General features: G+C 29.1%; 1 protein-coding gene across 1 annotated transcript in view; it reads right to left on the bottom strand.

Moving 5' to 3' along the window:
* Positions 1 to 448: 448 nt before the first annotated feature.
* Positions 449 to 19,512, bottom strand: part of LOC139519429 (uncharacterized) — a 34,925-nt gene continuing 15,861 nt past the window's right edge. Inside the window, exons 14-32 of the mRNA XM_071311523.1 lie at positions 19,032 to 19,097; positions 18,575 to 18,705; positions 17,902 to 18,036; positions 17,508 to 17,576; positions 17,009 to 17,097; positions 16,512 to 16,629; positions 15,961 to 16,063; positions 15,232 to 15,287; positions 14,599 to 14,712; positions 13,046 to 13,118; positions 12,205 to 12,281; positions 10,751 to 10,941; positions 9,802 to 9,979; positions 8,477 to 8,558; positions 7,676 to 8,051; positions 6,761 to 6,821; positions 5,691 to 5,825; positions 5,009 to 5,092; positions 449 to 4,754 (exon numbers count right to left, since the gene is read on the bottom strand). Of these exons, the coding sequence (XP_071167624.1) occupies positions 4,641 to 4,754; positions 5,009 to 5,092; positions 5,691 to 5,825; positions 6,761 to 6,821; positions 7,676 to 8,051; positions 8,477 to 8,558; positions 9,802 to 9,979; positions 10,751 to 10,941; positions 12,205 to 12,281; positions 13,046 to 13,118; positions 14,599 to 14,712; positions 15,232 to 15,287; positions 15,961 to 16,063; positions 16,512 to 16,629; positions 17,009 to 17,097; positions 17,508 to 17,576; positions 17,902 to 18,036; positions 18,575 to 18,705; positions 19,032 to 19,097 (2,252 nt within the window). The 3' untranslated portion in view covers positions 449 to 4,640. The remainder of the gene's footprint in view (positions 4,755 to 5,008; positions 5,093 to 5,690; positions 5,826 to 6,760; positions 6,822 to 7,675; positions 8,052 to 8,476; positions 8,559 to 9,801; positions 9,980 to 10,750; positions 10,942 to 12,204; positions 12,282 to 13,045; positions 13,119 to 14,598; positions 14,713 to 15,231; positions 15,288 to 15,960; positions 16,064 to 16,511; positions 16,630 to 17,008; positions 17,098 to 17,507; positions 17,577 to 17,901; positions 18,037 to 18,574; positions 18,706 to 19,031; positions 19,098 to 19,512) is intronic.

Genomic DNA, 19,512 nt, shown 5'->3' on the forward strand with positions numbered 1-19,512 from the left:
GTGCCTGCCCCAAGTCAGGAGCCTGTTATTAGACACGGAGCCAAGGGAGAAATATTCAGAAAGTTATACCCACATGACGTAAAAAGGATCAATCAAATCCGGAAGATTTGGTGGATTTTAAGGAGGTCGACCTATGTTAAGAGATATAACTCTTAAAAAGCATCAGTACATTTGTGTCAACAAATTTCATAAATATATATCTAACTAAACTTCTAGGTTACATCGATTAATTCCAATCAGTTCAAGTAAATGCTTAAAACACATGACGAAAGTGGACTTTTACAAATGCAAAACTGATTTAAGCGTTATCTCACTAAACCAAGGTCTACACTCTTAAATTAAATGTAAAATGGTTCCATCTTTGACATGAAAATGACACACTTGTCAATATATAGATGAATAGGAATCCCACAAATTGTATTGCAGAAGAAATAAGAAAACATACACAATAAAATATTTATTATATCAATCAAGGTTCCTTAAGGTGGTACCTAACACTACATGGATATAACTCTGTTAAGTCAGCTAAACGTTTTAATTGCATTGTGTTGTAAAAGGAATATTAAGCTTCTCAATGATCAATATTGGTGTTCGTCAAACTGCAATATAACCAGTGTAATTTTTCTGACAAAACAGTTGGTTGAAAGTTTTTGAATTTTTTATTTATTTGTTAAAGGGTCAAAGTAAATACTTTGACAAAATTTTATGAAAATTAAAAGAGCCAAATTAACTTTAGCTAAAGTGTTGGGTACCACCTTAAATGGCATTAAAATCAACAATTATAATTAGTTATGAACATATCAGTAACAAATATGATAGATTGTCTGAAATTAAATACACCAAATAAGTAGGTGTATCACAATTTGATTTTTTATTCTGAAACAAGGGGCTGATATTAGCAAAAGTAATTTATTACATTGATTTTTATAATTGGGTGACAAAAAATAATTGTGACAATTAAATAAAGGACACTTCATAAACATCTAAACTTTGTCTGTAATTTTTAACCTGTAATTAATACAGTACTAAACTATCGAAACATATGCTCATTTAAACATACTTAACATATACACACTGTAAAATGTAAATAAACTTGAAATTGTTATGTGGTGGCTAAACCAGTTCTTAGGGTGAACACTAATTTTTCCAAAAAATCTGAAGGCCTGTGAGACAATTTTATGTAATTAAAATTGGTATGGACGAATACTGTTACGTGTAATGCAGTACAAGCTAATAATGTTTTGTCCCATAGATGTTTCTATGGCATATTTGTCTAATTTCTGTATTGTACCTTATTATTTACTCATACATGAAATTAACTGAAAATTGTAAATCCAATACATTTTCAAATTTAGCTTTTACTACTTTACATGTAACAGTATTCATCAATACTTATTGTGAACAAATTAAGCCATTTAGCAGGACTCCAGATTTGTTTGAAAGTTTACTGACTCCTTCAGTCACAAACTGTAAACCTATTGAAATACACTGTCATTAATGACTCATTCAGTTACAAATATGTAACCTACCATATTGATTTTCAATTTCAATTCTTCATTACTATGAGCAAATTATGCTCATTAGTACAAATATAATATATATGCAAATACAATATATCATAAATAAACACTTAAAACATACATGACTGATAAATGAATACATCCGTGAAGAATAATGATCTATAATAAGTATTGGTAACTTATAACATGTCTGTTCTACGTTTAAATGCATGGAAAAGAAATTTACAAAGGTTACATATGTCTTTTACATTTTCTGTGGTCAACAACTGTATAAGCTTAGATGACAATGGACGCTTATAATAATATGGCTTAATATACTGCCTCCTAGATGCATTATAACAATCACACTGTAAAATGGAATGAAACTCGTCTTCTATTGTATTTTAAGTACAGAGAGTGCATTTTCGTTCTGATCTATTAACAATGTGATATCGTCCTGTTTCAACAAATAAGTTATGTGAAGACAATCTTATTCTCGTTAGATACACTATAAAATTCACATGTTTAGTAAGGTAAAATTGTAAACAAACATTATTTACACAGTATTTATATAAAAAACACTTTGGCGAGTCATCCAATAATTGATTCAAGTGTTGATTAACTTGATCAAATATTCTAGTTTTGATCAAATACTTAAGAGTGTCATTTACAACTAAATTATCTTGGTTATACCAGAAGTCATTCAGACCCAAATTAAACAATAAAAACTTCAGTTGATAAATCCATCTACTGTGGATTCATTATTATTCGTTGGATATCATTTTTCGTGGATTTCCTGGGCACAGTCAAACCACGAAATTAAATATTCAACGAATGCTAATTTTTCTATAGGTTTGTTTGCAGACTTCAGCAAAAACACGAAATTAAATATCCACGAAAATGCAAGTTTTTCTTAATACACGAAAATTGGTACCAACGAAAATAAATGAATCCACAGTATTTCAGTTATTACATTGATTCCATACCTGTTCTTTGTAACAAGAATACAATTATTCGTTGATAAAAGTTTAAACCAGTATCTTATAATATTATACAATCTAGAACATATCAAAGGATATCTACAAAGCTCATAATACACCATTACATTCATTGTACATTGTTTGACATCTAAAATACTTAACTTTTTCAATATTGAAATACTCTGACATTACTGAATCATTTTTAGTCACAAATAGTAAACATATTGAATTATTTTGTCATAACTGACACATTTTAGTCTCAAATAGTAAACCTAGAAAAACACTGTCATTACCGACTCATTTAAGTCAATAATAATCCAATTGAATTATTTTGTCATTACTGACTCATTTTTGTCTCAAATAGTAAACCAATTGAAATACACTGTCAGTACCAACTCATTTTAGTCACAAATAATCCAATTGAATTATTTTGTCATTACTCATATTTGTCTTAAAAATAGAAAACCTATTGAAATATTTTGTCATTACTGACTAATTTTTAGTCCCAAATAGTAAACTTATTAAATTATTTTGTCATTACTGACTAATTTTTGTCTCAAATAGTAAACCTATTGAAATACACTGTCAGTACCGACTCATTTTAGTCAAAAATAATCCAATTGAATTATTTTGTCATTACTGACTCATTTAAGTGACAAATAGTCAATCTATTGAAATACGCTGTCATTTCTGATTCACAAATAGTAAACCTATTGAAATATTTTGTCATTAATGACATACACTGTCATAACTGACTCATTTTTAGTCACAGATAGTAAATCTATTGAAATACTCTGTTATAACTGACTCATTATAGTCACAAATAGTAAATCTATTTAATTATTTTGTCATTACTGACTCATTTCAGTCACAAATAGTAAACCAATTGAATTATTTTGTCATTACTGACTCATTTCAGTCTCAAATAGTAAACCTATTGAAATACACTGACATTACTGACTATTTTTAGTCACAAATAGTAAACCTATTGAAATATTTTGTCATTACTGACTCATTTTAGTCATAGATAGTAAAACTATTGAAGTACACTGTCATTACCGACTATTTTTAGTCACAAATAGTAAACCTATTGAAATACAGTCGTTACTAAAATACTCTGTCATTACTGATTCATTTAAGTCACAAATAGTAAATCTATTGAAATACTTTGTCATTACTGACTCGTTTTAGTCTCAAATAGTAAACCTATTGAAATACACTGTCAGTACCGACTCATTTTAGTCACAAATAATCCAATTGAATCATTTTGTCATTACTCATATTTGTCTTAAATAGTAAACCTATTGAAATATTTTGTCATCACTGACTAATTTTTAGTCACAAATAGTAAACCTATTGAAATACTTTGTCATTAATGACAAACACTGTCATAACTGACTCATTTTTAGTCACAGATACTATATCTATTGAAATACTCTGTCATAACTTACTCATTTTAGTCACAAATAGTAAATCTATTTAATTATTTTGTCATTACTGACTAATTTCAGTCACAAATAGTAAACCAATTGAATTATTTTGTCATTACTGACTCATTTTAGTCACAAATAGTAAACCTATTGAAATATTTTGTCATTACTGACTTTTTTTTGACACAAACAAATTATTTAGTCATTACTGTCTCATTTAAGAGACAAATAGTAAATCTTCAGAAATACTCTGTCATTACTGACTCATTTTAGTCACAAATAGTAAACCTATTGAAATACAGTCGTTACTAAAATACTCTGTCATTACTGACTCATTTTAGTCTCAAATAGTAAATCTATTGAAATACTTTGTCATTACTGACTCGTTTTAGTCTCAAATAGTAAATTTTGTCATTACTGACTCATTTCAGTCACAAATAGTAAACCTATTGAAATATTTTGTCATTACGGACTTTTTTTTGACACAAACAAATTGTTTAGTCATTACTGTCTCATTTAAGTGACAAATAGTAAATCTTCAGAAATACTCTGTCATTACTGACTCATTTTAGTCACAAATAGTAAACCTATTGAAGTACAGTCGTTACTAAAATACTCTGTCATTACTGACTCATTTTAGTCTCAAATAGTAAACCTATTGAAATACTTTTGTCATTACTGACTCATTTCATTCACAAACTGTAAACATATAAAAATTACATAAGAAGGCCTTATATCTTTGAGGTGTTACTACATTCATGATTTGCACTTATATCTTTTAGCAGGAATAATTCTGCACGCATTCTGTTGATGTTTTCTACCATCATAATTACTTTTACCACTGCCTGCAAGAACAAAAAAGATATTATTTTTTTTATATTTAATCTTAAGTTTATGACAGACACCAGGTGATTGTTTTAGCTTATTTCAACTATTTTTTTTTAGCATAGTACTCTAAATTTCATCAATAGCTGGTAATTAGTAACACCTGGTTGTAGAGTGACCTATCTATAATATGAAAGCACTGTTATATGATATGACAGATGTTTTATACCATTCCACAAAATAAAATTATAGAAATATATCAAGTATAACCAACCTCTGGTGCAAAGACATCCATAACAAATCCTTTTGCGCTTAATGACTTTGAATTAGTTTGCTGAATTACATAATTTGTTATTTCCTGTAAAAAAAGAAGCCATTTTTTGTACTTTTTGATACATTACATGTTGACATCAAACAAATTTATACTGTTACTCATTTATTTAATTATGGTTAACTTAACATATAAATGGTTATTGATTTCACACCACATACATATGCAACAGGTACTTTACACTTAACACATCGAATGACCCCTACTAAGGATCATTTGCTTTACGAATTACATTGTATGAATTAATTTTTTTTAGCTAAAATTAATTTGTGAACAATTAAAATAGTAAGGAGTTTTGATGATAATGAATTAAGCAGTAATATTATTAAAAAAAGAGAAGTATACTTTCAGTTATATTCAGTTTTTGACCTGTAGAATAATTAACTTGTACTATTTATATATATATATATATAATTATACTATGAAGGATACTACAATGTATGCAGAACATTATGAAAAAAATTATTGTAATAGACAAAATGCGAATATTCATATTGAATATAAATATTTGGTGTATTTTCAATCTTATTTTTTTCCTATTTTGTGCACAGCTTGGACAAAATCTTTAAAACTTTTCAATATAAATATATGTTAGATTTATGTTCTTAAAAATTGAAAGACTCACTGTAGGTGCCCCAGTCATTGTTAGAACCATGTTATTCCCATCTTTCCATATCTGTTTTTCTTTTGGGTTAGTTCCAATCATGGTTTGCCAGCGTGCAGAATTAATCTTTTCACAAGAAATATCTGATACCAATTTCTTCAGAAAAAAGTAAATTTAAATACAATAAGTTTTACATCTATTTCTATCTATATCTACAGAAAAAATGTAATAATAAAGTGTAATTAACTGGCTGTATTGCTCCTGGAAAAGATTAATGGTTAACTGTATTGGTCTTTATACTCAGAGTCAAATAAAAGAAACTTAAGCATGTACTTAGGTCATTGTAGGTGAGGTTAGGTCAAAATTAATAAATTAAGAATTTGAAAATGATACTATTAGCTAGTAGAGCATATGTTCAGGATACAAATAAGCTAAAAATATTGATAGGTCATGGAACTCCCTTTCAAGATATTTGAGATTTTAAATATAGGGGGGAAAGGGTGACTCAGACTTTTACCTTATAGTTGCATTGGTATTATTTGGGTCTCAAAACAAAAGAAAAGAAAGAAAAATTAAGAATCTTCTAAAATTAAGGTAAATGACCTTTCATAAGCTATTAAGACTTATATGAAAAAATAAATGGGTGTTATGGGGCAAAATATTTTACCTTGCATTGTATGGAAAACTCAAAGAGTCCAAACATTTGACACAAATTCCTAAACCTCACCTAAGTACATCCTTAATACTGGAAAAAAGGTAAAGAAAATTCTGTACTTCTCTTTCATTGGTCATGTTGATTCACAATGTAAAAATGATGAGATATCCTATTTCCAATTCAGGTACTTACTTAATTTTAATTTGATTTAATTATGCTAGCAAACATAAAGTACTTGGGATGATATGAATACATCAGACATAAGTCATATTTACCATTCAATAAATCTGTGTTTTTGGTTTTTTTAATAAATGGATATGTCACGAAGTGATGATAAATTGAAACTTAATAAATCTAAATTCTTCTTCTTCTTAATAATTTGAACAAATTTCTTGAGAATTAGAAATATATATTGATCTACAGTAACATGTCTTACTTTAATATCAAGACTCTTCACATGTTTCATAAATTCTTCTTTGCATCTATAAATTCTTTCACTGCAATAAAATACGTTGAGGATTTTTGTGAATAGTTAATATATAGTATGCATTTAAACAAACCTGAGCTAAAAAACATGTACAACATGTTTAAAGAGAAAGAAACAAAAGCATTCATATTCTTTGATACAACAAAAAACTATTTGTGTTATGACATTCATCACAAAAGATATAACCTGATCAAATTCAAATAAAAAAATATAAATCTATTGGAAAAAGATTAATTTGATTTAGTTGATAAGTAATTGTGATAATGTCCATTCCAAATTATAAATTAATATTTTATTGAATTGAAATACTTCAACCAAATTTAATAAATAAAACCTGTCTTTTCTTGTTCTTGTCTATTCGTTTTTGATGCGTTTTGTTATTTGATTTTGCCATGTGATTATGGACTTTCCAGAATTGATTTTCCTCTGAGTTCAGTATTTTTGTGATTTTACTTTTTTCAATAAGTTTCTTCATAAATGTGTAAATGAATTTTTCAGTTCTTGCATGCTTGCAAGAATATCTTTCAGCAATTCAACATTCAATAACTGTAGGCATGATAAATGCAGGGTATTTAATTTTACTTAAAGACATCTTTGTGTAAATATATTTCTCTAAATCTTTGGCAATTTAACTCTTTCAAGAATAATTGCATACAAAAAAAAATCCAAATGTGGTTGCCAATGATCTAAGAAGATGATTGGATGAGTTGAAAGATTGTAATGTTTTATCAGCTAGCTGGATGACCTAAAATATACTAAAAGGTGAAATTGACAACTTTTTTAAATCTCTATTGGATAAATCTGATAATCCGCTGGTACCAATGTTAGAATCTATATATATAGACAAGACTTGTATATACTTACTTTCTACTTTTCAGTGGCCTTTCTATGTGGCAACCACATGCAAAAGTCTCAACTTCAACAATGACACACTGTCTATGGTACTTTTGTAAGCATTTACCACACTGAATGTAGGACTCTGATCGACCTTGACAGAGCCCAAACTGGTTTGCCCCACATTGTTCTCTTAGTTCTGGTCCTCTGTTGAAGATAAAAATACCATCTACGAGTAGGTGGTATGACACACAAGGCTCCTTTTTCAGATGCATGGACAAGAATTCAACCGTTCCATTTGGTTCCTGGCATTCATGTCTGAATGTTTCTTCGATGCCATTAAGTCGTTTGTGAATACAAACATTCAAGTTGAATGCCATTGGAATGAACCTAAGGTGAAACAAACCTAAAATCAGATAATAAATTAATTAAAACAGATTTTCTTCTCCTTTCTTGTGTATCCTATTTGTTTACTACTTTGCAATTTCGAATACAGTAATATATCTCCTATGCTTTTTCATTTCACAATTAAAAAATCAGACATTTTTAGTATTTTTGTTAAATCTTGCTTGCATTGGTTATCTAGTAGGACACAAAATTTCAGACTATGGTATGACATCCATCAAAAAACAATGTTGGAAGGTCAATCACATTTTAACATGTTTATTTTTTTCTCATTACACTAAGTTGTTATCAGATCTTAAAGATTCAAACCAATTTAGCTTATTCAGCTCAGTATAGATAACATTAAGTATCCAGTTGATTTTTAGTATTATGAATAACCTGTCAATTCAAAATATGTAATTTTATCTCAATTTATCAAAGAAATACCTAAGATATCTTCATCTTTGCAGAAATTATCCATTTTCTTCAGCTCCATCTGAATAATTGTCTTATCATTGTAATTTTGCGTCTGCAATGATATTAAGAAATCATTTCAATAACAATAAATTAATTAAAGAGATTATATTAATGTTATGTTCAACAACCTCCATAAGCATTCACACCAATAAACCTATATGATATTCATGATGTATGAAGAAAGAACAAATAACTAGATGTATGGATTGAAGGTTGTTTAAGGTCCAGGACTAGTTAAATGCACATTCATGATGACAACATGATAAGGAAATAATAAATTGACCCTGTATTTTTTCTAGAACAATATGCTGGCTTGGACTTTTAACATGTTAGTTCACAAGAAAACACTCCACATGAAGTCACTCAGACCCATTATCCTGAGCAGAAAAATCCTTAATTTTACCTCTTGATGCGATGTAATTAGCTGAAAAATAGCATATTTGCAAGTCTTTGGTTTGAATTGAAGTCAAACCCATGACCTGCACTTCATGCTACAACAGGATAACAAAGGGGTTACAAATGACTTGATGTAACTTTGATATATTAAGTTGAACTTGGACATTTTAACTTGCTTTATGCAGATTTTTAACAATCAGTTGTATTAATGTTCCGGACCATATGAGTATTTGGACCATACGCGTATGGTCATGACCATATAGGTATATACTCATATGGTCCGACCGTACCATATGGTCGGAGTAATTAAGACTCTGTTACAGTTTACTTTTAATACTTCTAAACTCTTCATATGGTTTGACTGTTCTTTAAAAAGACGCTATCATATAGTTAATTTTATCTTTATATTATAGTAAAAAGATTAGCTAAATAAAAATTACAAGTTTCACAGTTAATTTTACTTACTTGTCAAAATTATAATAATCACAATTTATACCGATGGTCATTATCAATGAGGAAGTAAATGTCACCCCAAGCCTACATGCAAGAATGTAATTAGCGATGAAAACTTTTTTACGTAGTATTTTAATTATAAAAATAATACATTGTTTTTTAGATAACGTTTTTGTATTATTGAAACTTTTATAATGTGATTTACAAAAAAATACCTATATGGTCCAAATACTCATATGGTCCGGCCCGTTAATAACCAAACGAGTATTATACTCATATGGTCGGACCATATGAGTATACGCATATGGCCATGACCATACGCGTATGGTCCAAATACTCATATGGTCCGGAACATTAATATTTTTGAGTAAGAGACACAAAGTTATGGGTTATATCAGCTGAAGGGCTAAAAAAAATTTCAAACAGAAATGTACATGTATTTTTACCTTATCTATCTCTGAAAACTCTGTGCAGACAATGGCAAGTCTAATTTGTTGAGCTTTGGTTTCAGTTCCAAAAATGAAGACAGACAGTCCACTGAAAATTGTCCAAGAAGCTTTGGTTTGGACTTTAATTGGATAAACATGGTCTCTTATGTATTTAGTTGGAATGTTCTCTATGTATCTAGTAAAGAAATAATAAAAAGGTATTTTGAGTATTCCATATAAATTTCAAATACTTATATATCAATTACAATTAACATTAAAACAATTTTTTTTCATAGCTAATAAATATACCTTATGATCACATATTTTGAAGAAACAACATTTCAATAGTGTAGTTATTGGCACTGCAAATTGCAAATGTTCATGTAAAAAACATACCATGTTCAACGATAAATGTATTAACATTAATTTATGAAGAAAAAACCCACACTGTCCTCAATTACAACTAATCCCTGTTTTCATCAGTCTTATACCAATATTAACCTTTAAATCATGAGTAAATATTAGCATCCTAAGTTTTTATGCCCCACCTACGATAGAAGGGAGGCATTATGTTTTCTGGTCTGTGCCTCCATTCGTTCATCCGTCTGTGTGTCCGTTCTCTTCAAGTTAAAGTTTTTGGTCAAGGTAGTTTTTGAAGAAGTTGAAGTCCAATCAACTTGAAACTTATAACACATGTTCCCCATGATATGATTTTTCTAATTTTAATTCCAAATTAAAGTTTTGACCCCACTTTTCACGGTCCACTGAACATAGAAAATGATAGTACGAGTGGGGCATCCGTGTACTATGGACACATTCTTGTTGGCTATATTGTTTTGTGGTGTAAGTGTACCTGATGAAGGTAAATTCAGAAAGAGCACTTCTTATACAGCAATTTATTATCAAATTCTAATTTTAATTTTAATTACAAACTTGTCATAAAAATAATTGGAAATTGATAAATTACCCATCACCAAACTCTCCCATCGAAAATAGTTTTCTTCTGCATTCAGGAACTTTCCATTTCACATCTTCAGGATTGAAAGGAAGATTTTCTTTAATTTCCATGAACGTGTCAACCAAAGAGAGCCAGCAATCTCTTACATCAAGGATTGATATTTTATCAAAGAAATTCTCTATACTCTCCTCTGAAAATTTCTGCACAAAAAAGAATAGAAGGTTTTTAAATGATACTTTTATATAAATTATAAGAATAATTACACCTTATGTAAGAATCCTGGGTTTTGATTGGTTGATACCCAGTGTATTTTTCACCAATTTACTGTTATCAAACGAATATCGTTCATTTTTTAACGCCCCCAGGGTATTTGCCAAAAAGATTTGCCTTTTTTACCCTCTCTGCCATGGTATTTGCCAAAAAATACTCTATCCTACTGGACGTTTGTAAAGTCACGATCATCAATGCGTTTCAACATTAACATTCGGTGTAATTAAACAGATATATCATGTTCTTGAGGGGTATTTGCGAAAAATACCAGTCTTGAGAATGAACTTCCCTCACCTTACTACTCGTGAAATTCAACATTCTCTCGATTGGTATTTTTTGCAAATAAGAATGTGTCCATAAATAATGTGTCAATGGCACACAGATTGCGCCACAATTACATACAATGTTATATAAAAGGTATAAAACTCTAGAACAGTGAAAAAGACATCATCCGTATTTAAACATTGAACTGTGTTTTGTGGTAAATTAAACACTGTGTATATTAGCTTAATAACATTTGTTTGAGGCAACTTTTGTTCATTATTTGAACATGAATTAGGGCTTAGTTTTCTCTATTAAATAGTTTTACATTTGTCATTCAGGGACCTTTTATAGCTTACTTTGTGGTATAGGCTTTGCTCATTGTTGAAGGCTGTAAGGTGACCTGTAGTTGTTTATTGTGCAGTCATTTTGTCTCTTGTGAAGAGTTGTCTCATTGGCAATCATATAACATCTTTTTTTCTTATATTTAAGAAGTAAAAAGAAACAAATTCAGTTATTTTTCCATTTATCCATTTTAAAAGGAACATGACTAGTAAAAGTTATGCAACCCAAATTTAAGCTTGATCTGTTTATTTTGTAACAATGTTTTAAGTTTTTAAGTTCTATAACATTTGGTCATGGCAGACATCTTTTTTTTATAAGAAAGACAATATAGAAATGACAAATTCAGCATTTAAAAGGTACTCAACTAGTGAAATGACAGTTTCCAAATTCCAACTTGATGTAAGTTTTGTGGTAATACATATTGTGTATAAGTTGCATACCATTTGGTGGAGTCATTTAACTTTGCAGTAATAAGACAGGTATTGAAATCAATTGGTTTAGGTGTTATAATAGTATCATATAAAATATTTTATGGACCATCAAACAGTAATGTTACTTATGCTAGTAGTCCATATTATTTGTCTTACAGATTCAATGAGGTTTTTCACAAACAGGGCAGTTGTTCCGGTAAAAGTCTTCTTCATTTCTGGTTTTGGTTCACAGTCTGTAAGATGTACATAAAAAAATACAGGTGAACATAGGCTTAAATACACCTACATATAATAGAAATCTATAAACAGACAATGGTAATTCCTTATGTTACTTGCCTAGCATAAAAACTTATCAGGAAATATAAAGTACATATTAAAATTTTTTGAATTCCTGCAAATTGTTTTCACAATGTCAAGGAGAGTTTATAAGTCATAAATGTAGCATTGTATAAAGACATAAATGATACATTTAATGCTGTATGTCTGCCTTTTAAAATGAAGGAGTTTATAAAACAAGTGAAACTTTAATAGTGTTCGGTAAACAGGAAGTTGTCAAGTATTGAATCTGAAAACCCATCACACGGTATAGCTGACTTATATAAATCCTGAAACCAAATTTCAGAAATCCTTGTATTGTAGTTCCTGAGAAAAATGTGACGAAAATTTTCAACTTGGCTATCATGCGTAAAATCATACACGTGTTCGGTAAACAGGAATTTGTTAAGTGATCAATCTGGAAACGCATAACACGGTATAGCTGACTTAGATAAACCCTGAAACCAAATTTCAGAAATCCTTGTATGGTAGTTCCTGAGAAAAATGCGACGAAAATATTCATGGGACGGACCGACTGACCTACTGACGGAAGGACAGACAGAGGTAAAACAGTATACCCCCCTTTTTTAAAGCGGGGGTATAACAAATTATCAATGAAATGAAAATAACTAGGGAAGAATGAAGCAGAAAAAGTTTTGTAGATTTGTTAAGCTTTACTTACATTGATCTGGATTAATTGAATCTTTAACAGGCCTTTCTTCCAATATTCCACCTAAATCTATTGTGTCTGGAATCTTTATATAAAAAAAATATGTGGTTAAATAATATTTCAATTTTATTTTTATTTGATGTCTGGTTAATAATGATATCACTTTTTAAGGAGTGTTTTCAGCTTTTCTGTGATTTTTTTTATTGACTTCTTACAACAAATTAAAATTGCTGGTTGAAATAACAATTTTAAGATAAATGAAAACAAAATATATATTTTATAATTTATATTTTTTTCTTGAACAGGATAATTATTTTTCCATTTTCAATTAAATTTAAATTGCAGAAGATAAAACATTAATGCATAAAACAATTATTAAGTTTAGTATGTTGATATATAACAAGTTATCTGAAGAAAAAAAAAAGAATGTTTGACAAACAACTGATACTTCACAAAAGGTTAAAAGGGTCTGCTTTTCAAATCCAGAATGGATAAAGTTCTTAGTATACAATTCATGTATATAAAGAAATTTTGGTATACCAATTGCACTTTGATACCAGAGAGGCATGTGCCTATTAATTTAAAACAAGAGGCTCTCAAGAGCCTGTGTGGCTCACCTGTATTTACTGATGCTTTGGAAATCATGTAAATTAAGGTAAAAACATAATTTGGAGCATTAGATCTTTAGATATTATTAGATACTATAATGATATCTAGGATAATAACAAAAAACTGCAATATTTTCGTACAATAACTAACTCAGGGGCAGAAACCCAACAATGGGTTGTTGGATATGTCTGAAAATTTCAGTGTAGATAAATTCTAATATGATGAATATTTATGTCCACTGTCAGATTTGCTCTAAATGCTTTAGTTTCAGAGATATAAACCAAACACTGCATTTTACCCCTGTTCTATTTTTAGCCATGTCGGCCATGTTGGTTGGAAAGCAAGGTTGTCAGACACATTTTCTAAACTATGTACCCTAATGATGATTATGATCAAGTTTGGTTGAATTTGTCTCAGTAGTTTCAGAGGAGAAGATTTTTGTAAAAGGTTACAAAAACTTGTGATATTTAAAAAAAAATTGACTATAAAAGGCAATAACTCCTTAAGGGTCAACTGAAAGTTATGGTCATGTCTGACTTATTTGTAGATCTTAATTTGCCGAAGAATTATTGCTGTTTACAGTTTATCTCTATCAATAATAATATTAAATAATAACAAAAAAACTGCAAAATTTCCATAAAATTATTAATTCAGACGCAGCAACCAACATCTGATTGTCAAATGCTTAAGTCAGAGATGTAAGCCAAAAACTGCATTTTATCCCTATGTTCTATTTTAAGCCATGTTGGTTGGCAGCAGGGACATGTTCTTTGTTAAACTAGATACCCTAGTGATGGTTGTGTCCAAGTTTGGTTAAATTTGGTCCAGTAGTTTCAGGGGAGAAGTTTTTATAAATGTGTAAACTTTTTGCATGGAGAGTTGTCTCATTAGCCATCACTCATATTAAATCTTCATATTTTTATATCATATGAACTTCAAAATTGACATTTACTTACGATATTGTTTTCGCACATCTTGCAAGTGAAAAAATTAGCATCTTCCTTGGCAAGGCTCTCACCAACACAGAAAGGAAGTTTATGGAAGTGTCTACCACAAATTAAACAACTAATCTGCATAAAATATTTGTTTATATAAAAATTATACACAAAATTGAAAATAAAACAATTATAATACGTTGACATCAGTATGTTAAAATCATTACATATAATAAGCAGGTATAGATATTGTAAGACACAATCAAATATAGATTTAAAACATTTAGCTGAGTGCTGGCTTCAACAAATGCCAGAATATACAGTATTAAATAATTTCAATTAATAAAAGCATACTCAATGCTTCCTACACCACAACAGGGGCAAACAATGAAAATATTTCCTTGTATATACTGTAAATTTAGAAATTATTACAACTTTTTTAATGCTATGTGATTATTGCAATTATTAAGACTCTCATTCTGATATCTGATACATATATCTCAATGCAGATTTAACATGAAATCACAAAAAAATTCATCTCACATTCTTTTTCATTCTTCAAAAAACAGAAGAATAAATGCAGGAATAATTTCTTTATTTACAGTAGTCTGTTGTAAACGAATGTCTTGATTCTATACCATATGATTTACTTACACAAGGCTGTTCTTGAACATTAAATCCACAGCAGGGACAAGCATCTTTCATATAAACTGCAAGACATTTTGTGGAAGTTTTAATTATTACAAAATTAAAAACAAATAAAAATAAAACAGTCAGAGTTGTTAATTTCAGATCAGCCAAATGGTTGATATATATTTGAATTGAATGCAACAGTTCAACTGCATTTGAGTTTTGAGTGACACTCTTTGTTGAAGAGAGGTTGAGTGTGCTCAGATGGTTCAATTATGAAATAAGGAAAGAATATAATTGAAGTTTACTTGAAAATATGCTGATAACAATGAAATCATTTGATGGACAAGTTTCAATCAAAAAACAATTTACATTTGTAAAGATCTAATTTTCCAAACAGAATTTGCTGAGAAATTGATGATAAACACTGATATTTTCTGAAATCTCAAGACTGTCACACATTTGTAGAATCTAAATAAAAATGTTCAATGTTTACAAAAATTATATATAAGATGGTAAAAGAAGATTTTATCTCTTCCCCTATAACTGTGGATTATAAAATACTCATTTTAAGGTTGGTCTTTGAAAAAAAATGAGGGATGAATGCATCTGAATTTGTGAAAATTATCAAATATATCCATCAGATTATACAAAAACATACATACAAAGGATTTTTTTTTAAAGTACTGTACAAGGAGAGAAATACTCTGAAAGTCAATTCTTCATAAGATATTTTAATTTCTATATAATTACCTTCATACAGTAATAAGGTCTCTGCAATTTCTTTCCTTTTTTCCTGGACCTCTATTTGTGTAATGCCTGTTAATTCTTTTTTTGACAGTATTCTCTCTGCAAACTACAATATTTGGCATAACTTATAGTTCATGGTGTTTATTTCACATATTTCCATGAAAATAATAATATGTGAATATCATCATTTATAATTATTTACATATATATTAATATCTCCATATCATCCCTTATTAATAACTGTACAAAGTGGTTGTAATTTGTTGCTGTGTTACATATTTATTTTTGGTTCATATTTTTGTACATTAATTAGGCTGTAAGTTTTCTTCTTGAATTGTTTTACATTTGTCATTTAGGGGCCTTTTGTAGCTGACTATGCTGAATGATCTTTGATCATTCTTGAAGGCTGTACGGTGACCTATTTATTTCTGTGTCTTTTGGTCTTATACATTGATACAATTTTAATTCATTAAAAACATCAAGATGTTGTATCCAAAGCATTTGAATGAATTAAAATAAGCATAACAATTGGAAAAAGATAACAGACTAATTACCATTAAACAATATACACCACAATTGTAACCATCTAACTGCAAAGCATGTTTTTCAACATACAATTTCCATTCTATTGTTTTTTCTGCAAATAAGTGGGTTCTATATGCCAAATAGTCACTGAAAGAAATGAAAAAATGTTGTCAAATCATATAAAAAAAGTCATTTGACCTTCAAAAGAAAACTATATGTTGTCTGCTGTTTTCAAACTGATAATAGAATTATTTTCGTTAGCAATTTTCACTTATTTGACTAGATATATAACTATTTTCATGTTGTATACATAGATTTGCAGATCTTATAAAATATTCTGCTGTGCCAGGATCCCATGATAATCTCCTTGCTTTTTAAAGAATAAAGTTACATAAATCCTCAATGTCATATCAGAAATAGTCCCACATGATGAGGATGGACAGTCAAACAGATGGAGAGACAATGGTAAAACATAATAAGTCCAATAAACAGCCATACAACAATCAGTACATAAAATATAAAGTACCTCCAGTTTCTTTGAACTTGATACGCAACTGGTGCCTCGAAACCCATTGGATTGTAAAACTGTATTCGTCCATCAGTTGGTGTTAATATCTAAAAAAAAAATAATTTAAAAATACAAGTAGAACTGTGAGCTACTGCTCACTGATGATACACCCGTCGAAATATTTTGGTTAACAGGAAGTAGTTGAGTGATAAATCTAAAAAAACAACACACGATATGGCTGACTTTTATAAACCCTGAATCCAAATTTCAGATATCCTTGTATTATAGTTCCTGAGAAAAATGTGATCAAAATTTGGGAATGACAGACTGACAAATAGACAACAGAGTTATAACAGAGGGGTATAAAAAAAAACTTAGATTTCCAGTGATGACTGCTACATGCTATTCCTAATATCATCTTAAAAGGCAGTAAAAAAAGAAATGAGGGTACATCATGTAAAAAATCAGAAATCAAAATCACAAGAAGCTGACATGCATGTTATTAAATGTCAACTACCACTAGGTCCCAGTGATTCCCTGCTTGATTATACACTCCACATATCATCTCATAATCTGTTAAGATTTTCTAAAAATATATAAAAAAAAATCTTACATGTAGATAATGGTTTGTTGTTTTTTCTATATAGATTTTAAGTTTTAAGTCTCTTTGTTCCTTGCTATTTTTTTGGTTGTTAATCATTAAAAAAAGAAGACAGAATTAAAACAATGCATGTTTTTAACTAGTATATCATGTATGTTTAGCATGTAAAATCATCAATTCAAATTTTTCTCAAAATCATTTGACTGTAATAAATGTAATTACTATGCTGTATATTATTAGCACTGGTATATTATGATAGCGTATCAGCATTGATTTTAACTGAATGTTCATTAAATCAATAGACTTTTACCGTTTGGAATAGATTCTGATTTCCAATTGAATCTCCTTTGCATATGTTGGTCATTACTGCAGCAGTTATATGCAAGATATTTCTTCCATTGTCTTGTTGTGCTTGACAAAGTACAGCCAAGTAGGCATCAATAACCTTAATAAAAATGTGATGTTTTTAAAATTTAAATATATCAGCACTTAAATTACTGTTAGAACCTTAGTTTAGGATTATAGTATTTATAATTTTTAAAGAATATACAGTTTTCAATTGTTACCACTTTAATGCAGGTATTAGTATAGTATTACACCATCAAAGTCATAACATTCTTCCACACCTTGAAGTGAATATAGTATATACATTAAAACTAGTATGTATCTTCAATACAAAATGTTGTTAAAAAAAGTCATTAAAATATCCATCAATTTTACCCTTTTAGATCTTTTGAAGGCACCTACTAATGATCAATCCTACAAAGAGAGTTTGCATTAAACCACATCCATTGAAATTAGAAATTTAAAAAAAATCAAAAAAATCTATAGTTTCTATGAAAATTATGGCCTCCGTGGCCATTTTCAATTTTCAATGTCCACCAAAGTAAAAAAAAATCATGATCTTGATAGGTTTCAACTCAAAAATGTAATATATAAAATATTAGAATTAATCTGGAATATTTGAATATTTTAAAACTTACCTGATCAGTCAACCAACGTTTCCCAAAAAGTGATGCGATATCAATGTCTGTTACATTTACCCCATAAACCTTGGCCAGAATATAATGGGATGCATTTCCAATTGACTGAATTTTTCTCAACAAGTCAGTTGCTGAAATTATACAAAAGTATACAAATGATAAAGTTGAATTCCAATTTCATTAATACTTCACAGACACAGATCTCAAAAATTACAATATCATAACCCAGGTAGGCCATGTGTAAATTTCCAACAAATCTATGGCTTATAAATTTATGAATTATTTTCAAAGAAGTATATTGTCAACTAACATTGATAGATTGTAAGAATCAAAAACATCTAGCACTATAATTTAATCGTGTGAAAAATTTCAAAATGCATTACTGTGCCTACACCATCATTTATTTGTTTTGGAAAATATAAATTATTGTTAGAACAATTTAAAAATTCATACTTACCATTTCTTCTATCTATTTCTGTGAGGCTGATTGTCATTGATTTCGTTGACTCTTCATTGCATAGCCCTAAAAAATCAATAACAGCTGTAGTATTCATTTTCTGTTAAATTCTTTCATGCATTAGCAGGTTTGTTCCTTGAACCATATATCAAATAATAGAAGTATGTGCTGTTTTACATTTCCCAACTGCTTGTTAATAAATCTTTCTTTTAACTCTTGAAATGTCTGTCCTTGGCAAATGATTTGTAAATTCAGAAATTATTCAATGTCCTTTTAGACTAAAATGAGATATTATTTTTTGTGATATCCTGAAAAATCCTTTTTGATTCATATAAAAGATTTCAAAATTGGAAGTTTTTTAATTATTGCAGTTTATAACCCTGTTGCATTTTTTGCAATAATAAAAACATCAATTTTTTTTTTATAATTTTCAGTACCGTATTTCTCCACTCTCAATAGTTACATTTTACTGTGACTTGAC

This window comes from Mytilus edulis, chromosome 4, assembly GCF_963676685.1.
Source record: "Mytilus edulis chromosome 4, xbMytEdul2.2, whole genome shotgun sequence".
NCBI classification, from domain to species: Eukaryota; Metazoa; Mollusca; class Bivalvia; order Mytilida; family Mytilidae; genus Mytilus; species Mytilus edulis.